Raw genomic sequence first — 20,389 nt, forward strand, 5'->3', positions numbered from 1 at the left:
CAGGCAGGACTGGCCTAGGGGGTATTTTAATTGGTTTTAACAAAATTTTAATAGAGCGGCCAATTCAAATATTTATTCTTAATTATTTTAGATTTGTATTTGGTATTTATGTGGGATTGTTTTAAACTGGCTGTAAGCCGCCCTGAGTCCTCCGGGAGAAGGGCGGGGTATAAATGAAATAAATGAAATAAATGAAAAATAAATGAAAGTAAGCTTTTTTTCCTCTCATTTTCACTTTTGGAATTGAGATGGTAGCCTTACACAAGTTCCTTCCTTTAAGATACATAACACAGTATTTTTATCCAACAAAGGGCTGATCTGCTTTAGAAGAAAAAATTGACTCTGAGGAACGGGATGGGAAGAATAAGAAGAGTTAGATACATGGTAGAAAGACAGCCAACTCACCCTTCCATTAATAGTGTCAGGAGACCTGGTCACAGGAGGCCTTTCATCTGTGTTTTCTTCCATCTGCCATCCTATGGCTGTAATGTTCCCAACACGGTCGTTTTCAGCAGATCTACAATGTACAAATTACTTGGGATAAATCAATCAGGCTCCATAAGACACAACAGTGCCCCTCTCATTAACAGAGATACAATTGTGGAAAATGGTAAAACTGGATTTGCTCTGGGCCTCAAAATTCTGTTGTTTATAAAAATGCCATTTCTTGAATGCGATTTTATCCTTGGTTAAAACAAGTCTAATCCAAAATTTCAGATTCATAATTCTGTCAGTGGTAAAGCATATTAAAAAGAATATTTAATAGTCTGGCTTTCTTCAATTAGCATATAGATTGTTCTCATATGAAATAAGACGAAATACTAACCTCAGTGTTAAGTGCAGCCTGTGACATTTCTCCTTAAGTAGATCCTGTACAGTGAATATCACAGAACCCAATAAATACATCTGAAGAAAAAAAAACATTTCAGTAATAAATTATTACCATTTTTAATTTTAGTTTTGAAAGACTATTTCCTTGGCTTTGATATTTCATGTAAAACTGTCAATAATTTGATGGAGGAATCCCTTTCTCTCTCAGTTCTCCCTCAATTCAGAAATCATACCAAATCATAGAACCTGATAATCATAATTTAGAATCTAAATGATGAGTAGAGGGTCCAAGCATATAACATACCTAATAGGTATGTATTATTGTATGTAATAGGTATCTATACCAAATAATACCTAATAGGTTTTCATTTTTATAATCAATGCATGACTCCATAAATCAGCTACTTCTTGATTATGTGTTGCTAACCAATGCAAATTATATCAACTCACATTTAACTCACATATGTTATGTAAATTTATGCACATACTCCCTTGTCATTTAGCCCTTTGCTCTGATGATGTTAACAGGTTGCTAATGAAAGCTTAGCAATTAAAAAAGCATTTTGCCTTACATCCCGGAGTTTATATATATATAAATATAAGAGAGAGAGAAAGAGGGAGAACATTTATGAAAATGAGAAGAGGAAAGAACCATTAAATGTCCATTACAGTTATGTTTCTGAAGTCAGATCCAAAGATTCCTTTCCTTCCTGTCATAGCAAGGAAATCTTTAGTTCCACCTTTTAAAAAGTCCACCAACTACCGTATATACTGTATTTAATTATACAGCATACTACCATTCTTTTTTTACTCAATAATGGTAATAAGCAGGAGCATTTAAGATTCATTAGCAAATTAAGGTTGGAGATATCCTTTCCCACCTGCTAACCCCAAAGAAAATGCCATCCTAGCATTAGAATTAAGAATGAGCATCCCGAACAATGCAGCTGGGGTGATTTTCATTTAATTAAAATGTATGGTTCTTGAGGAAATTTGTATGTATTTTTGAACAAAGGAATGTAATATATTTAATATAATCTTCAAAACCAGGCTCGGACTATTGTGTTTATAATAGCTAGTAACTATAATAATGCCAGCCTTTAAAGAACCTAGACAGGGCCTCCAGAATCAAAAGCATGCAAGGTCTGGTTCAGATGTACAGCAACAAGACATTTTTAAACTTACAGTTCCCTGAGATCTATCTTTTACATCATATGTAGAAAGTTTAATTTGTGTCATCTGATTAATAAGAGAATCTTGAAAAAAGGCAATGCTGCTTAGAAAGATGGGGTTGTTTGTGCCCTGTAATGGAAACAACAAAAAAATTAGTAAAGTTAAATTGATACCAGTTGAATTTAATCAGGTTACTGACAGCAAAACAGTATAACCTACCTCAATAATTTCTGTTTGAGCATGCTTTGTCCAGAATGCCTGAGGTGGTGTAGTTACACTCACTGCTACAAAACAATTTGGCTTCCTATCTAGTGATGGAGTTAACAGTTCACTGCAAGCTGTGGAAAATCAACAGCACTGTTTGTACACACTGAAGGAACTAAATTGCACAAATATAATACAAGAAATGAAAATTTTCACTTGTTAAATACAAAACAATGACTGAACCGATCATAACTGATCATAATTGCTGTTATTGCTATACATGTTATACCACACTAACACTAGGCTTTTGCCTGAAATAAAGAACAAGTGAAAAGAAGAGAGAGAAAAATAGAAGATACTGAGTATGAAACAAATAGTGTGAAAAATGCTATTACAATTAAACTTCAATTATAACTTAAGAGTTGGGTAATTTTCAAGGATTAATTAGAAAAAGAGAATTGGCGCTGGCTGTATGTTCAGATGCCGTATTTCACACAAAGATGTAAAAAGGAAGATTGATCAAAAATGGTATGTGCAGAAACAGATTATTAGCATAACAAGCTACCCAGTTTGTGTTAATTTTGATACATTTATGACATATAGTTTACACTGCCCTTGCTAGGTTATTTAATGTTTTAATTTAACTGGCTGTTTTCCTAGTAATTAATCCAAAATGATAAATCACAAAGTCCCGAGGAAGATGTCATAGGATCTTATAAAACGTGGTTTGCTATACATAACTATTAAACCTGTACATAAACTAATCCTCATATAAGCAACAAGTATAAAAGTAGTATTTTAAAATTACTTACCTAAACTAAATTCTAAGATTGGCTCATCTGGATCTTGGATGTTTCCTGTAAAGCACAAACGTAAGCAAAATTGTATGCTGTTCTTGGCCAACCCAAATTCTTATTAGCCCTTATGTTTTTTCAGAAAGACTAAGAATACCAATAGAAGTAAAAGAAATAAAATAAATTGATCATGATTCATAATGTATGGAATTAGTTTCTGGAGTCACTTTCAGGTTTATCATCTCTGGTTTTACTATCTTTGTTACTATACAGTATCCTTTTAAATATCCATCAACTATCTCTATTACATTGTATTTGCCATATATTTCAGAATCAGAATAGAGCTGGAAGGGATGTTGGAGGTCTTCTAGTCCAGCCCCCTGCTCAAGCAAGAGACCCTATACCATTTCAGACAAGTGGCTGTCCAGTCTCTTCTTAAAAACCTCCAGTGATGAAGCACCCACAACGTTTGAAGGCAAGCTGTTCCACTGGTTAATTATCCTCACTGTTAGGAAGTTTCTCCTTAATTCCAAGTTGCTTCTCTCCTTAATTAGTTTCTATCCACCGTTTCTTGTCTTGTCTTCTAGTGCTTTGGAAAATAAATTGACCCCCTCCTCCTTGTGGCAGCCTCTCAACTACTGGAATACTGCTATCAGTATCAGTGCCAACCAGGAACAATAAGCCTAGGTTCATAGCTAAACTCAAGCAACTACATCGTGCCAAAGAGGAAGCCTACAGGAAAAAAGATAAAATGCTGTACAATCAGGCCAGAAATGTATTAACAAGGGAGATCAGAGCAGCAAAAGAAGCTACTCTGAAAAGCTAAGGAATCAGTTCTCAACAAATGAACCAGCGAATATGTGGAAAACTCTCAAAAATATCACTGATTACAGCAAACATCCTCTTCATGCTGAAGGAAATCGACAACTGGCAGATGACCTGAATGTGTTTTACTGTAGGTTTGAGAGGAAACCACTGTCACCTATCTCCACTATCCTCACCTCAGATACACCAACAGCCATACCTCCTACAACTGATCCCATCCCCTTGGGTCTCCCACCTCTGGTGATAACAGAAAATGATGTGCAAGGTCTATTTCACAGACAAAATCTTGGAAAAGCACCAGGCCCAGACAAGATAACTCCTTCTTGCTTGAAAGCTTGTACTGACCAATTGGCTACCATCTTCACCCGCATCTTTAATGAATCACTAGAAATATGCCATATTCCTTCTTGCTTCAAATGCTCTACTATCATCCCAGTGCCAAAGAAACCCTCCATCAAAGAACTGAATGATTACAGACCGGTTGCTCTGACATCCGTAGTTATGAAAACCTTTGAAAGATTAGTGCTGGCCCACCTGAAAACCATCACGGACCCATTGTTAGACCCCTTGTAATTTGCCTAGCGAGCAAATAGATCGGCAGATAATGCTGTTAATATGGCTCTGCACTACATCCTACAACATCTTGAATCTCCAAAGACCTATGCAAGGGTCCTTTTTGTAGACTTCTGCTCGGCATTTAATACCATCATTCCAGATATTCTTCTCACTAAATTAAATCAGCTAGCCATTCCTGACCACACCTGTAAGTGGATCATAAGCTTTTTAACAGATAGGAAGCAGCCAAGTGAAGCTAGCAAAATCACATCAGATACCTGTACAATTAGCAAAGGGGCTCCCCAGGGCTGTGTGCTCTCTCCACTTCTCTTCTATATACCAATGACTGCATCTCAAAAGATCTCTCTGTTAAAGTACTGAAGTTTGCAGATGATACAACAGTGATTGGCCTCATTCGAGACGACAAATTGGCATACAAACAGGAGGTTGAACGACTAGCCTTGTGGTGCGGCCGGAACAATCTTGAACTAAACACACTCAAAATTGTAGAAATGATAGTAGATTTTAGGAGAAACCCCATTATTCTAATACCTCTTACAATACTAGATAACATAGTATCAATAGTAGACACCTTCAAGTTTCTAGATTCTATAATATCTCAAGATTTAAAATGGAAACCTAACATCAAAAATATCATTGAAAAAGCACAACAAAGAATGTTCTTCCTGTTCCAACTCAGAAAGCTCAGTCTGCCCAAAGAGCTGCTGGTAAGTTCTACAAGGAATTATTGAGTTTGTCAATTGTACCTCTATAACTGTCTGGTTTAGAACTGGAACCAAACAAGACAGACACAGACTTCAACAAATAGTTAGAACTGCAGAAAAAACAATTGCTACCAGCCTGCCTTCCACTGAGGACCTGTATACTGCACGAGCAAGAAAGAGAGCTGTGAAAATATCTATAGATCCCTCATATCCTAGACATAAACTATTTCAACTTCTTCTCTCAAGACGATGCTATAGGGCAATGCACACAAGAACAACTAGACGTAAGGACAATTTTTCCCCCCATGCCATCAGTCTGCTTAACAACTAATTCCTACAACACTGTCAAACTACCTAGTAAAGCTGTATTACCTCATCTTTCCTATTACCTATCCTTATCTTCTTATGACTACAACTTTGTTGCTTATATCTTACAATTTATATTGTTTTTAGTATCCTAATATGATTTATGTTGTTTGCTTAGCTAGTACTCTATAATTATCACTAAGTGTTGCATCTTATGATTTATGATGAAGTGTTGTATTTTACGATTTATGATGAATGTATTTTCATGTTGTTTATAATCATAATTATCACTATTACTTGTATGTACACTGAGAGCTTTTGCATTGGAGACAAATTTCTTGTGTGTCCAACCACACTTGGCCAATAAAGAACTCTATTCTATTCTATCACATTCTCCCTAGTCCTTCTTTTCTCTAGACTGACCATACCCAAATTCTGCACCTGTTCTTCATACGTTTTAATCTCCAGGTCTTTAATCATCTTAGTTGCTCTTCTTTGCACTTTTTCCAAGGTCTCAACATCTTTTTGTAATGTGATGACCAAAAGTGGATGCAATATTCAGGTGTGGCCTTACTAAGCCTTTACAAAGCTGTACTAATACTTCAGGTGATTTTTATTCTATGCCTCTGTTTATACAACTAAGGATTGTATTAGCTTTTTTGGCTGCTACCACACACTACTGGCTCATATTTAGGACTCCAAGGTCCCTCTCACAGTTACTGTTTTTGAGCCAGGTTTCACCTAATCTGTACTTGTACCTTTGTTTTTTCCTGCCCAGGTGTAAAACCTTGCTTTTCTCCACATTAAATTTTATTTGTTGGATAGGGCCCATTGTTCAAGCCTGTCAAGATCTTTTTGGATCCTGAGTGTAAGGACCCACGTCACTTTACATCTTAAGAAGACAGAACTCTTGGAATATCTCTTCCAACAGGCATCTTTATTAAGAGAAAATGATAGCAGGCGTGCTAGATAGGATCTGAGGAATTCTCTCCCATCCTTCAATGTTTTAAGTGTTCCCAAGCAGCCCCCCACCCCACAGTTCTTCCGGGCGATGATCCTCATCCTCTCTTTTCCAGACCCCAGGCGCTGCATTGTTTCCCCCCCTTTTCCCTTACTGCCAGCAAAAGGGAGACTTCAGAGAGCGAGTAGATGAAAGGCGATGGCCATATTGTTATGGTCAGTCCTCTTGGTGAAAATCAACATCCAGTCCTTTTGAAGTTTAATGAAGGAAGTGAGAGCCATAAAACCCCCCTGCTCATCCCCCTTCCCCTTCGTAGTATGACAGAATCCAGAGAGAGCAGAAATGGTTTTTTTCCATAGTAGATAACTAGAAATGAAATATAATTGGATTCTGACATCCTGCCCCCTTAAAAATAAGAGAGATCCACCTGAAAAGAAAACAAAACAGGTATAAAAGTTAGTCTGGCTTGTTAGGATACTCTGTATAAACTTCTTTAATAGCTTCGGGGCTCTGACATGATGTTTATGGACCCACTCGTTTTGTGAGGCAGGGAGGTGTTTCCATGCTACTAGGTATTGAGTTGCCCCATGATATCTCCTAGAATCTAGGATTTCCTTTATCTCGAAGTGTTGTTCGCCTTCCACCATGATTGGAGGTGGTGGTGGGGGATTTTTGGCCGTAAAGGTGTCTGATGTTCTCTTTTCAGCAAACTGCAGTGAAAAATTGGGTTATTTGCCTGAGATTTTTGGATAATTCTAATTCTACTGTTACTAGGTTTATGATTTTTTTAATTGGAAAAGGCCCTATATATTTCGGTCCAAGTTTTTTACAGGGTTGTAGGGATTTTAGGTATTTTGTAGATAAGTACACCAGTTCTCTTATAATGAATGGTGTAGGCTCAACCCTTTTTTTATCGGCTTCTGCTTTGTATACCTGCCTAGCTTCATCTAGTGCTTTTCTAACTATTGGCCAGGTGTTTTGTAATTGTTCCATCCATTCTTTCAGTGATGGGATCGCTGGTTTGTTTGGGGTTAGTTCTGGCATGGGGTTGAAACTTTAACCAGTAGCTATTTGAAAAGGAGTGTAACCTGTGCTGGAGTGGACTGCATTATAGTAGGCCACTTCTGCGAAGGGGAGTAGGTCCGTCCAATCAGACTGTTGGAAATTAAGAAAGCATCTTAAATATTGCTCAAGTACTGAGTTGGAATGTTCCGCTTGTCCATTCCCCTGCGGGTGATGGCTAGATGTCAGTCCCTGAGTGGTCCCTAAGAGGGATAAAAATTCCTTCCAAAATGCAGATGTAAATTGCACTCCCCTATCAGATATGATGCGTTGGGGTGCCCCATGCAATCTGTAAATATGCTACACGAAAAGTTTCGCTAAGGCTTTTGCAGTGGGAATCTTTTGGCAAGGAATAAAGTGCACCTGTTTGGAAAACAAGTCTGTGACCGTCCAGACAACAGTATTCCCATTGCTTTCTGGTAATTCCACTATAAAATCCATGGCTATTTCCCTCCAGGGGGCTGAGGGATTTGCCACTGTTTGTAACAGTCTGGGCGATTTCCCTTGCAACCTCTTGGCAGTTGCACACTTTGGGCAGCTGGCCACGTAACTTTCTATGTCCTTTTTCATGGATGGCCACCAAAATTGCAGTTTAATTAAGTGTAATGTTTTTACAAATCCAAAATGCCCTGCTGATTTTGTGTCGTGGCAAAGCTGTATGAATGTGACTCTTTGGGTTGTTGGTATATATAACTTTTTCCCCACCCAAGGCAGCCTGTCTTTCATTGTGCACACGTGTTTATTTTTCTGGAACCATTCATCTGTTTCCAAACTTTTCTGGAATTCAATTCCGGGTTGGCTACCCAGCTGTGGTTTTAATTTAGCTTGGGCTCTGGTGGTTACTGGCGCTGCCAGTTGTGATTCTACCATCATCAGTTTAGAGTCGGTGGCTCGCATGCTGTTATATTGGGGCATGCGAGATAGTGCATCTGCCAGGAAGTTCTTTCCCCCTGGCAAATGCTTGAGCGTAAAGTGGAATTGGTGAAAATGCTGGGATCAGCGGGCTTGCTTGGGGTTGAGCTTCCTGGGTGTTTTCAAGGCTTCCACATTTTTGTGGTCTGTCCACACCTGGAAAGGGATTTTATTGCCTTCAAGGAACTGGCGCCACGAGTAGTGACCACCGAATCCCATATGCCTCTTTCTCTCACACAGGCCAGCGCTGTTCCGTTTCGGTGAGTTTCTTGGATTTATAAGCACAGGGTTGCAATACCCCTTCATCGTTTTCTTGTAATAGTACAGCTTCCACTGCCAAATCACTTGCATCCACCTGTATTACGAAGGGCTTGTCCATGTCTGGGTGCCTCAGTACTGGTTCGGCAGATAAAAGTCTCTTTAATCTCTCAAACATCACGTGGCATTCCATTGTCCATTTTAGTGGCTGGCTAGGTTTTACTGAGGATGGTCCCTTCGTTTTTAGTAAGTTCATGAGGGGCAGGGCTATCTGGGCAAATGAGGGGATGAATTGGCGGTAAAAGTTTGCGAAACCCAGGAAACTTTGCAGTTGCTTTCTTGTGTGAGGTGGTGCCCATTCTAATATTGCTCTGACCTTTTCTGGGTCCATTTCAATGCCCTGTGGGGATATGCGATAACCTAGGTAGTCTATCCTTTCCTGGTGGAATTCGCATTTCAATAGTTTGGCATATAGGTGGGCAGCTCGCAGTTTCTTTAAAACCGCTCTGACTAGGTTGACATGTTCCTCTTTTGATTCGGTGAAGATAAGAATGTCATCTAAGTAAACCAGGACCCCCTTAAATAAGTGCTCCCTTAGTATGTCATTGATTAATTGCATAAATACTGCAGGCCCCCCTTGTAATCCAAATGGCAAGACTTTGAATTGGTAGCACCCCATTGGGCAGTTAAATGCGGTCTTCCATTCATCCCCTTCCTTAATTTTCACGCGATAGAACACTTCCCTTAGATCTAGTTTAGTAAAAAAAAATTCCTTTCCAGAGGTGTGATAACATGTTCTTCATGAGGGGTAGGGGTATAGGTTGCTTTCACTGATTGTATTTAGGAGCCTATAATCCACACATAAGCGTAAAGAGCTGTCCTTCTTCTCTCTAAAGAGAACCGGAGCGGCCAGGTTCAATGAACCCCCTTTCTAGGTTTTTCTTTATGAATCTTTCCATTTCCTCCTTCTCCTTTGGGCTCATGGAGTATAATCTGGGCTTTGGGAGTTTTGCTCCGGGCTTGAATTCTATGGCACAGTCCGTGGGTCGGTGGGGGGGGGGAAAGCTCACCCGCCCTCTCCTCGCTGAAAACTTCAGCAAGATCTCTGTATTCCTCTGGTATTTCTGGTAGCCCCTTTTCCTCTCCCATGGATGCTTTTTCCGTTCTTAATTTTGGTAGATCCCCTTGGGGTTTTAAGTCCATAGGATCCCCTTTCGGGAAGTTGATTTCTGCCGTCCTCCAATTCACCCAGGGGTTCCATTTCTTTAACCATTCCATCCCTAGGATCATCAGGCATTCCATGCCTGGGGTCACTACAAACGTTATGTCTTCCTCATGTTTGCCCAGGAAGAGGTGGATTGGTAAAGTGGTTAGGGTAGCTGGCACCCCCCCTGCTATGGACCCATCTAACTGGCCAAATGAGATTGGTTGTTCCAGTCTCCTCGACGGAATGCCCAGGTTTCCCACTAGCGTCGGGCTAATGAGGCAGCGGGTGCAGCCAGAGTCTATTAAGGCTTTCACCTTGACAGCTTCGGGCATGGGGGGAATTAATATAGTCACTGTCTTGAGGATGGGTGCGATGGGTCCACTTACCAGGGCTTCGCTCTCCGAGCTGTCGTCTGAGGCGTCCACCGGCCCTACGGTGTAGGCTGAAGTTCTTTCCCCCCGATGAGCAGAGTTAGAGGATTCCACGGCCTCCATCATTCTGATGGCAGGTTCTTTTGGCTTAGCTGGAGATTTCCCAGATTTGCTGGCTGGTGATCTGTCTGGGTTGTGCTGGGGGGCTTTTGAGCAGCATTTTACAGCCCGGTGCCCCTCTCTCCCGCACTTGAAACACCTCATTTACTTCTTGGCCGTAGCTAATGGTTTCACTGGTTCACGTGTCGACTCAGGTGGTGAGCAGCTCCATTGTTTTCCTCGGCGGTGCCTCTTCAATAGGTCGATCTCTGCTTCCTCTGCCAGGATGTACCATTCGTCAAGTTGGTGTGGGTCCCCTCAGGGCAGGCAAACGTCATAGAGGTCGTCTTTGAAATGGCTAAGGAGGATGTCTTCAGGCCAGTTCAGTTTGCTGGCAATGGTCCGGAATTCTTGCGTATATTCGGCTACTGGGCGTTTGCCTTGCCTCATCATTTTGATCCTTTCGCGGGCTTTGCGATCAGCCAGGGGGTCCTCAAATCGCCTTCTCAGAGAGGACATGAAACAGTTGAAGTCGTTGAGCTCTGGGGCATTGGAGTCGTGCAAGTTTACCACCCAATCTGCGGCCGGCCCATCCAGAGCAGATTGCACGATCCTGATACGGGCTTTGTCGCTGGGGATGTGCTGCCTGTATTCCTTCATGTAGCTGAGGACTTGGGTTAGGAAAAATCCCAAGCGTGTCGGCTCCCCCTTGAATCTCACGTCCAGCGGCGGGAGTCTTTGAATGGATCGGTGCCTTCATTGTTGGTGGTATTGCCTTCCATCCAGATCACCATCTGCGGGTCGGTAGGGAATGGGGACTACTGGTTCAGCGGATGTCCCCGGGGCTGCAGGTTCCACTTCTCCCTCGGTGTCTCTCCAGTTGTGGCTCCAGGATCTGGTGTGGCCATAGGGCTCAGAATTCTCCTCTCCTAGGGAGCTGAGGGTTCTCTTCATCAAGTCGATAGCTTTCTCTAGGATCCAGCTTGAGTGCGGTGCCCAGCTTCCTTCCTCTTCGCTTGCGTACAGGGATTTCCCCATCTCCTGCTTCCATTCTGGTTGGCTGGGCCCCCGTCTTAGGGTCACCTTTCTTGATTTCTTTTCCTACTCGCCTTTCTTTCCAACGCCCATTGACCACCGAGGTTTGTGATCGTGCGTCTTCACCACCTCTTCTCCTGAGGAATCTGACTTCTCAGATCCCGACATCTGGCAGGTTTTCAGTTGGGGCAGCGTCTCCCTCTCCAGGGGGCTTTCTCCCTTCCCTGCTCCGTCGTCTGACATGGTACTTTTTGCAAAGTCCCCTGGTAAGGTTCTCCCTTCCAGGTGGACTATTTTTGCAGATCCTGTCTAATGTAAGGACCCACCTCACTTTACATCTTAAGAAGACAGAACTCTTGGAATATCTCTTCCAACAGGCATCTTTGTTAAGAGAAAATGATAGCAGGCGTGCTAGATAGGATCTGAGGAATTCTCTCCCATCCTTCAATGTTTTAAGTGTTCCCAAGCAGCCCCCCACCCACAGTTCTTCTGGGCGACGATCCTCATCCTCTCTTTTCCAGACCCCAGGCGCTTCATTGTTCCCCCCCTTTTCCCTTACTGCCGGCAAAAGGGAGATTTCAGAGAGCGAGTAAATGAAAGGCGATGGCCATATTGTTATGGTCAGTCCTCTTGGTGAGAATCAAAATCCAGTCCTTTTGAAGTTTAATGAAGGAAGTGAGAGCCATAAAACCCCCCCTGCTCATCCCCCTTCCCCTTTGTAGTATGACAAAATCCAGAGAGAGCAGAAATGGTTTTTTTCCATAGTAGATAACTAGAAATGAAATATAATTGGATTCTGACATTGAACTTGTCTTCTGGGATGTTGGCTATTCCTGCCAGCTTAGTGTCATCTGTCATTTGGGAAACAGAAGGCAAAAACCATAAATTCATCATAACTCTATCTCTGCTCTTAATATTCTGAAATTTTGCAGGTTACATGTCTAGAAATATGTGCCATTTTCATAAAAATTAACAAAAAATAAACCACACAATGGTAAGAAGGAGAAACAAACTACTTTTTCATGACCTTTCAATTTTTTTATATCATAATCCATTGGAAAAAAGACCTGACTATAAGACTTGCATTTAAAAATATTAAAGCAAAATAAAAATAAATTATTCATTTAACTCAATTTTGGGAGGGAGGGGCTGATGTTTTTATTTGCTCTGTAATAACAAAATGGGAGAAATAACATAGAATATTGAATAATAGAGTTGAAAGGAACCTTGGAGGTCTTTTAGATCGACCCCCTTCTCAGGCAGAAAACCTTATACGATTTCAGACAAATGGTTGTCCAATTCTGTTCTTAAAAACTTCCAGTGTTGGAGCATTCACAGCTTATGGAGGCAGGTAGTTCCACTAATTGTTTTAACTATCAGGAAATTTCTCCTTAGTTCTAGGTTGTTTCTCTTCTTGATTAGTTTCCATCCATTGCTTCTTGTCTTGCCTTCAGGTGCTTTGGAGAATAGCTTGACTCTGTCTTCTTTGTGGCAGTCCCTCAAATACTGAAACACTGCTATAATGACACCCAAGCCCTTCTTTTCATTGAACTAGACATACCCAATTCCAGCAACTGTTCTTTATATGTTTTAGCCTCCAGTTCTCTAATAGCTTTGTTGCTCTTCTCTGCACTCTTTTTTAGACTTTCAACATCTTTTTTACATTGTGGTGACAAAAACTGGATGCAGTATTCCAAGTGTGGCTTTACCAAGGCATTATAAAGTGGTATTAACATTTCATGTGATCTTGAGTCTATCCCTCTATTAAGACAGCCCAGGACTGTGTTGGCCTTTTGGCAGCTGCAGCACACTGCTGGCTCATAGTTAAATAATTGTCCACTAAGGCTCCAAGATCCCTCTCACTATTACTACTATTGAGCCAGGTACCACCTACTATACATGTGGATTTGGTTTTTCTTGCCTAAATGTAGAACCTTACTTTTTTCACCATTGAATTTCATTGTGAACTTCGGAAACGAACCTGGCAGAAGCCATTTTCTTTTGTTCATAATTGCCATACAAATGGGGGTGAGGGGGAATGAGGCTGGATGTATTGCCAGAAACAACACAGAGCGATCCCGTGGGAACGAAGGTCATTTCCACAGGAAGGAAGAAGGAAGAGGAAGAAGGATGGAATGACAAGGAGCCCGCCGATTGCCCTAATTGGACAGTGTGATCTATGACATTTGGATGGAAGGTAATTGTTACAATTAATTACACTGAATGTAAGAAATATTTAGAGTTGGTTTCACTTTTGAACGTGCCAATATATATATCCAATACACACGTTCTTTGAAGAAACTTCAAGCCTCGGAATTCTGTTTTGTTTGGGATCGTTAGTTGGAACCCTGACATTCATTTTGTTAGATAGGGCCCAATGTTCAAGTCTCTCAAGATCGTTCTGTATCTTAAGCCTATCTTCTAGAATGCTGGCTATTCCAGCCAGTTTGGTGTCATCTGCATATTTGATGAGTTCCCCTTCTATCCTCTCATCTAAATCATTGATGAAGATATTGAAGAGTATTGGGCCTAAGACAGAGTCTTAATAATTAATACTGGAAAAGCAGAGGTGGGGAACAGATAATCACCTGTCAAAGATAAACCTGACAAATCAGAGGCAACATCAACAGTGGCGGCCCGCTGCACAACACGGGATTTTGAACTATGTCGAGGGCTGAGATCTTTCGCTGACATGTTGTCATGAGGAAGCCACTTCTTTAAACTGCTTGAAGCATTCAAAGGGAACAGGGATTTGGTCTTTTTGCAGCCCTTATGATGTTAGCATGCTAAAATTAAAAAAAGAAAAGGCCAATTGAAATTTGATTTCACACAACAATCATTTTAATGCTCATTTTATCAGTCAATGAATTAAATAATTAAAGATAACATTAACGCTTTATTGGTGATGTTAACAGTACACAATTAGTAGATATTTTTAAGTCAATAAAGAAAGCAAACATGACAAATAAAACATGAACCTCAAAGTTGCTATGTCACAAACATAAATACCTTAGTTATATATTAAGCCAACTGAGCTCTGTGACAGGAATCCAAAATAACTTAAAATTGATCTGTTTTTGCAACTAAAGGTAAAACTAACCAGTCTGAATCTAGGTGCCATGACAAACTGAGACCAATCTAAAATGAAAGTGATCACAGGAGGAGAAAAGGGAAACACACAAAATTATCTTGCTTTCCCAATCATAAGTTGCATTTTATTTTGATGCCAGAACTAAGCTGATTCAAAATTGTATGTAATGTCTCCATGACTTTGCTTTTAATCTATGAGTCTGTGACAGCTGGAGGAATAACACTTGCAGTAAGATTTCAACTCAAAACGTTTAAGCAAGCAAACAAAATCCTCCACAACAACTGGAGTTCTGAATATTAACGCCTATCAAGATTATGTGATTTGATATGGTTCATAAATAAAATTTTCCAGAGTTTCAGAGCATGTTGTTTCTTATAGTATATGCAACTTTGTACACCATATTTATGTATGTCATACTTACAGGAGGGCTATTATCCTCTTCGATGACAGCATAGTATTGCATTTGTTAAAGGCCAATTTATTTTCCCATCTGAAAAAAAGTCCATATTTAGTTATTCAATATAGCATGCAAAGTGGATATTGATTTTAAAATCCACGTTTCTCTTTGACCTTTTAAAACAGTGGTTCTCAACCTTTTTAATGCCGCGACCCCAACCGGTCATAAGTCGAGGACTAAACCGGTCATAAGTCGAGGACTAAACCGGTCATAAGTCGAGGACTACCCAACCGGTGGTAAGTCGAGGACTTTCCCTGCCCGGGAGCACCGCGCATGCGTGGTTCCGCCCCCTGTGCCGGCCGAGGCGTAGCTGGCAAGCGGCAAAGAGGGAGCAGGCCGACCACCAGCTGGCCCAGCCCAAGGGAGGTAAGGCACCCGCCGGAAAAGGGGGAAAAAATGGTGGACAAAAAAAAATGGCGGACAGCCTTGCTTGGCGACCCCCGTGAAATGGTCAATCGACCCCAAACGGGGTCCCAACCCACAGGTTGAGAACCACTGTTTTAAAAAGTCTTTAGCCTCTTCTACTGGCTTGTTAACTATTGTAGGTGTTTCAGATGTGATCAGCAGTCTTGTGTTTAGAATTTACCAACTTTACTCTAAATGTATTTTAGGATTGAAAGAAAGCAACTAACTACATTATGCAAGTTATGAACTGAAGTTTATGGAAATCATATCCTAACTAACTGAATTAGTTTAAGAGAAAAATATTAATTTTAAAAAAGCAATCTGCATAATTTCAATTATACAGTTTTTAGATTGTTGGCAGCTGTAGCCAAACATTTAAAAGCTCTAATATTCTGAAAATTCTGAAAAACTTTTTTAAAATTTCCACATCCAATTTTATTGATATTACTGATCTTCACTATAAATGAGAACAATGAGGGAATATGCCAACATAAATTAAGTTCTTTATGCAGACATCCCTTTCAGCCCTCCCGCCCACTTCACTTGGCACCACATTATTACAATTATGTGACAACCTGCGTTTAGGAAACCCAAATCTGGCCCATTTCAAAGTCTGGATATTATCTATAAAGCTTTATATGTTGTTGCACTAGGACATATTAGGGGCTGCCATGATGAACATGATCTTATTTATCCTAGCTAGGGAATGAAAGTGGGTGGGAAGGCTGAAAGAGAGACCTTCTCTGTAATAGCGCCTTCTGTAAGGAACATACTGCATCTGAGGGACATTCGGATCTAACCCTCTTGGCTTTTTATAAGGTACTAAAAACATTTTTGTTTCAGCAGTCTTTGTTCTTTAGTGAGGAATGTGGGCATCATTTTAATTGATGTGGTTATGATTTTGTTGCAATGGTTTGTGATATTATTTATACAGCCCGGAATCATTTAAATTTGGAAGGTACACAGATATTGTTAAATAAGTAAATGATATACATTTGTTTACAATATATAATGCTGTCCTTTTCAAAAACAACATTTATTCATTGTTGGTAGTGCAAAAATAAGCTCTCTTTTCAAATCTATCTTGACTCCTGCTGGTGTCATGGACACAACCATGTAGTTTTCTTGGAAATGATGAGAATTAGTTGCTACTGCCTTCTTGTTTTGACCATCCAGTATAGGACTTCCTAATGGTCCCTTCTATATCTACTTAGCTGGGTCCAACCTATTTATCTTCTCAAAATTAGTCAAGAGACCAAACAGTATATCTACAACAGTTGATATGTAGCATTCACTATGAGCACGAACAGATTTAAAAGAATGAGATCTCTGTTCCACAGGGTCTTCCTTCACTGCCAATTTATGCTATCCACTATGAAAACTATAGTCATGAAGTTTGCTATTCTAGGGAGCTTGAGGGTTCTGCAAATTATCTTAGCTGTTCCTAGCACTGCGCTTTTCTGGACAGAGAGCTTCGATGTTGTTCCTGGGATTTATTGGAGCCATTCTCCCATTTTAGAAGTCATAGCTCCAAGTGATCCTACTATCACTGGGACCACTTTCTCTCTAGTTTCTCCTTCAGGCCCTGATATTTCTGCAGCTTTTTATACTTCTCCTTCCTGATGTTGCTTTCACTTGGCACCACTGCATCTTTCACAGAGACTAGAAAACTTTATTAAAACTTAGCTTTCATCAGCAACTGCTGATGTTGTCAAAGTATAAGCCAGGATCTGGGAACGCTCATCTTTATAGTCTTTGAGAAGCTAGCAATTTGGACAATGAGCATGTCATAGGTCTGTCCATCCCCCACCCGTCCACAATTGGCTGCATTGATCCTGTTTCCATCGTGCTGGCTGTCATCTGTTTGAATTTTACCGCTCTGTCTCTCCCAACTTGCCCCGCCCACCGAGAACATTCGTCTTGCGGCACACGATCATCTAACAGTCAGTCGATGCCTGACTGTTCTCCCCGCTGTCATGCCTGGATATCTCCTCCGCATGCAGCGCCACTGTTCCAGCTCGTAATCTCTCCGCTGTGCCAGTATCATTGGTCATGTTAATTTGATGTCCTCTCCTGGAGTTTGTAAGTCCGGTCTGCTCTTCCATGCGTCCTATCAACGTAGTCCCCTGCTGCGCCAATATATCAGTTTGTGTGCGATCGTGGTCTTTCGCTCTCCTGTTAACATGGGAGAGAAGTGATCATTGATTCATCCATTCTGGCCCTCTGCATGATGATTCATGTTGCCGCAATGCCTGGTAAGCCAGCAACAGTTTGATGTGTCGGTTAATAGCGTGTTGATTAGCTAGCCAGGCTTCCTTCAGCAGGTGGCTGCCTTTCGTTGACTCATGGGCAATGACTCTGGCCTCTGCAAAGTTGAATGTATGGTTATCCTCGACCATATGCGTCCATACCTGGGATCGTTGTTCGTTGCACTTGATAGCCATGTCATGCTCATGGACCCTTGTCCAGAGGCATTTTGTGATTTCTCCAATATAATTGCATGAATAGTCATTACAATTGATTTGGTAGACCACAGATGACATATCGTCTTCGGGTAGGGGTTCCTTGGGGCACATTATTCTTGTGCACAGGGCCTGGCTAGGTTTGTGTGCTACTTTGATGTTGTGAGTCAAGAGTATTCATGCAGCTGCCTCTGACACTCCATTGACTAGGGAAGTGTCACCCAGGTGGTAGTCATCATTCTGTCGTCAACAAGCCATGGTGCTCGTTGCCGGCAACAGTGTTGGATAAAGTCTGATGAATATCCATTTTGTATGTCTTCTGTTCTAACAAAGTCTGCTTGCTTGGTTTAGATGACAGATTCTATGTGGCTTAGGTCAGTTCCATCCAAAGAGATTAGTAAAGGCTCTTTATACGATTGTACAGAGTTTGTGAGCATGACAGAAAAATTTGGCTTATAGTTCTTTTTAGATACAGCTACTATGTTCTTTCTCTCTAACACATGATTCTATGGATTTCTTCCAAACTGGAAGATAGAAGCAACTTAAAGTTTGCTTTCACATTAATTTTTAAGTCTGAATGTAAGATTCAGACATATGTGCTGCGTATTTACTGGTGGATTTTTCTGTATTAATTTATTTTTAGAACCCTCTTGATAAAGGAACATTATTTCAAAATATTTTTAACTGGCATTTTAGAACCCCTCCCTTTTTTACCCCAGTTTTAGGGCCAATCTCTCCTTTTTATTCCCCTCTGGGGCAGCTTCTGAGCAATGCCAATGAGTGTTGAAATAAGCAACATACTCTTTATTCCCAAGCCTATGCTATTTTGGGAACTTTTTAAATATTTGTCTTTTTTTCCTGATCCCCACCATATACCATATATAGGAGTGCTACTGAAGCTTTGCTTAAAACATTGAAAAGCCCTTGTCAAACAACATTTTTTTTCTGACTAATTTGTCCCTTATTTAAAGCTTTACTCAGATAGGGTGCTCCTACATTCATTTTTAGTGGAAGCAAGCAAGGCTTTTGTGACACACATATTATCTGACTAGCAAAACTATCTCTTGTATCCATGTATCTCTTGCTCAAATTAGCAAGTTTCACTTACACTTTTTCACATACACATACACAAACAAAGAAAGATGAAAAAATTTAGTATGTCCCACCCCAAAACTAAATAATACCCTCAGATGGGGTGTCATAAACATATTTCTCTCCTCACCTTCCCACCTCAGTTGTGTAATCTTTCAGTTTGTGAAGAGACTCTGTGTCCCAAGTATGCTGGTCTCCTTGGTTAGACAATATATAGCTTTTTAATGCAAGGATATCAATCCCTTACAGTAAAAAGAAACCTTTTCTTCAAAAATACAACTCTCTGCTTTGGAATTATTTTGATTTTTTTTGGTTATTTTTTTTTTAGCAAGCTAAGATGTCATCTGGCACATTAATGTTTACTCTAGTAATTGGCCCCAAGGGGAATGTTTAGAAAGTAGCATGCATAGGAAGAGCAGAGGCTTCCTTCAGCAAGGACAGAAAAACACTGTCCTGTTTTAAGGGATTCATCTTGTTAAATCAACCAAGCAACAATTCCCATCATGCCACTAGCATCAAAATGAGGTGTCTTAGTGGCAAAGATTTAGGTAATTTTATTCTACATTTCTAAAGATAATCTGAGATATCGAAAAACTCACAAATTGTAGATGGCTGTTTCAAATCTTTTGAAATTTCTAACCTTACTAGGACCACAATGTTAGTTATTTCAAATACTTTTAATTTCTCTGGTAACATTGTGAGTAGACACGGAAGGCCATAGGTGAAATCCTTTCTTCAAGTTAATATAAAACAGACAACAATTTCTAAAATAAAACATGAATTTATTCAACATCTGTATGGCAACAGTGTTTCATCAGTTATAGCAAAAGTTGAGTTTCTTTTAAGTCACACTGGCTCCTTTGGATTTCATAACCACATGGGCAGTAATGCAAAAGTGGTTTGCCACTGCCTTCCAGCGTGCTCTTTTTGACTTTCTAGTTTAGCCCATAGTCCTGGTCTTTTAAGGTCAATTCCTATCCAAGGACCAAGGACCAATCCTTCTCAGGAGCCAAATCCAGACAAGCTAAATCAACTTAACTAAGCTGGACATGGATCTGAACAGAAGGGGAGGCAAGTGCTGTACAGACTAGGTTTAACTTAGTATTTTAAAAACTGGGTCATAATGTTGAAATTAAAGCAAGTTATATAATTTTAATTGACTGATATAGCTTTTTTCTCTAAGTGCTTTTTTATATAAAGAATTAGAATTAAAATATAATTTAGATGTGAGGTTTCTCTTTTCTTTAATTTTATGTTTTGTTTTGCTTTTTTCAGGGGAGGTGTCATTTTTCTTTTTCTCTTTTCTCCTCGATGGTTTAGTATATGATTCTTTTCCTCTTTTTTTCCTCACTATTTATTTATTTATAATTTATTTATTTATTTATTTATTTATAATTTAATTTATACCCCGCCCTTCTCCTCATGGGACTCAGGGCGGCTAACAGCCTCATAAAAACTACAATACAAATACAATAATTAAAAGCCGAATTAAAAAGAAATATTTAAACAGGCCGATCAATTAAAATTATCCTTAAAAATCCCCTGAAACTTTAAAATCATTAAA

At 40.1% G+C, this 20,389-nt stretch overlaps 1 protein-coding gene across 1 annotated transcript in view; it reads right to left on the bottom strand.

The window, feature by feature from the left end:
- Positions 1-20,389, bottom strand: part of INPP4A (inositol polyphosphate-4-phosphatase type I A) — an 82,313-nt gene that overhangs the window by 59,213 nt on the left and 2,711 nt on the right. Inside the window, exons 2-8 of the mRNA XM_015830673.1 lie at positions 14,831-14,899; positions 13,907-14,104; positions 3,021-3,065; positions 2,224-2,342; positions 2,017-2,133; positions 827-906; positions 406-517 (exon numbers count right to left, since the gene is read on the bottom strand). Of these exons, the coding sequence (XP_015686159.1) occupies positions 406-517; positions 827-906; positions 2,017-2,133; positions 2,224-2,342; positions 3,021-3,065; positions 13,907-14,012 (579 nt within the window). The 5' untranslated portion in view covers positions 14,013-14,104; positions 14,831-14,899. The remainder of the gene's footprint in view (positions 1-405; positions 518-826; positions 907-2,016; positions 2,134-2,223; positions 2,343-3,020; positions 3,066-13,906; positions 14,105-14,830; positions 14,900-20,389) is intronic.

This window comes from Protobothrops mucrosquamatus, unplaced genomic scaffold (assembly GCF_001527695.2).
Source record: "Protobothrops mucrosquamatus isolate PMUCROS unplaced genomic scaffold, P.Mucros_1.0 scaffold_19, whole genome shotgun sequence".
NCBI classification, from domain to species: domain Eukaryota; kingdom Metazoa; phylum Chordata; class Lepidosauria; order Squamata; family Viperidae; genus Protobothrops; species Protobothrops mucrosquamatus.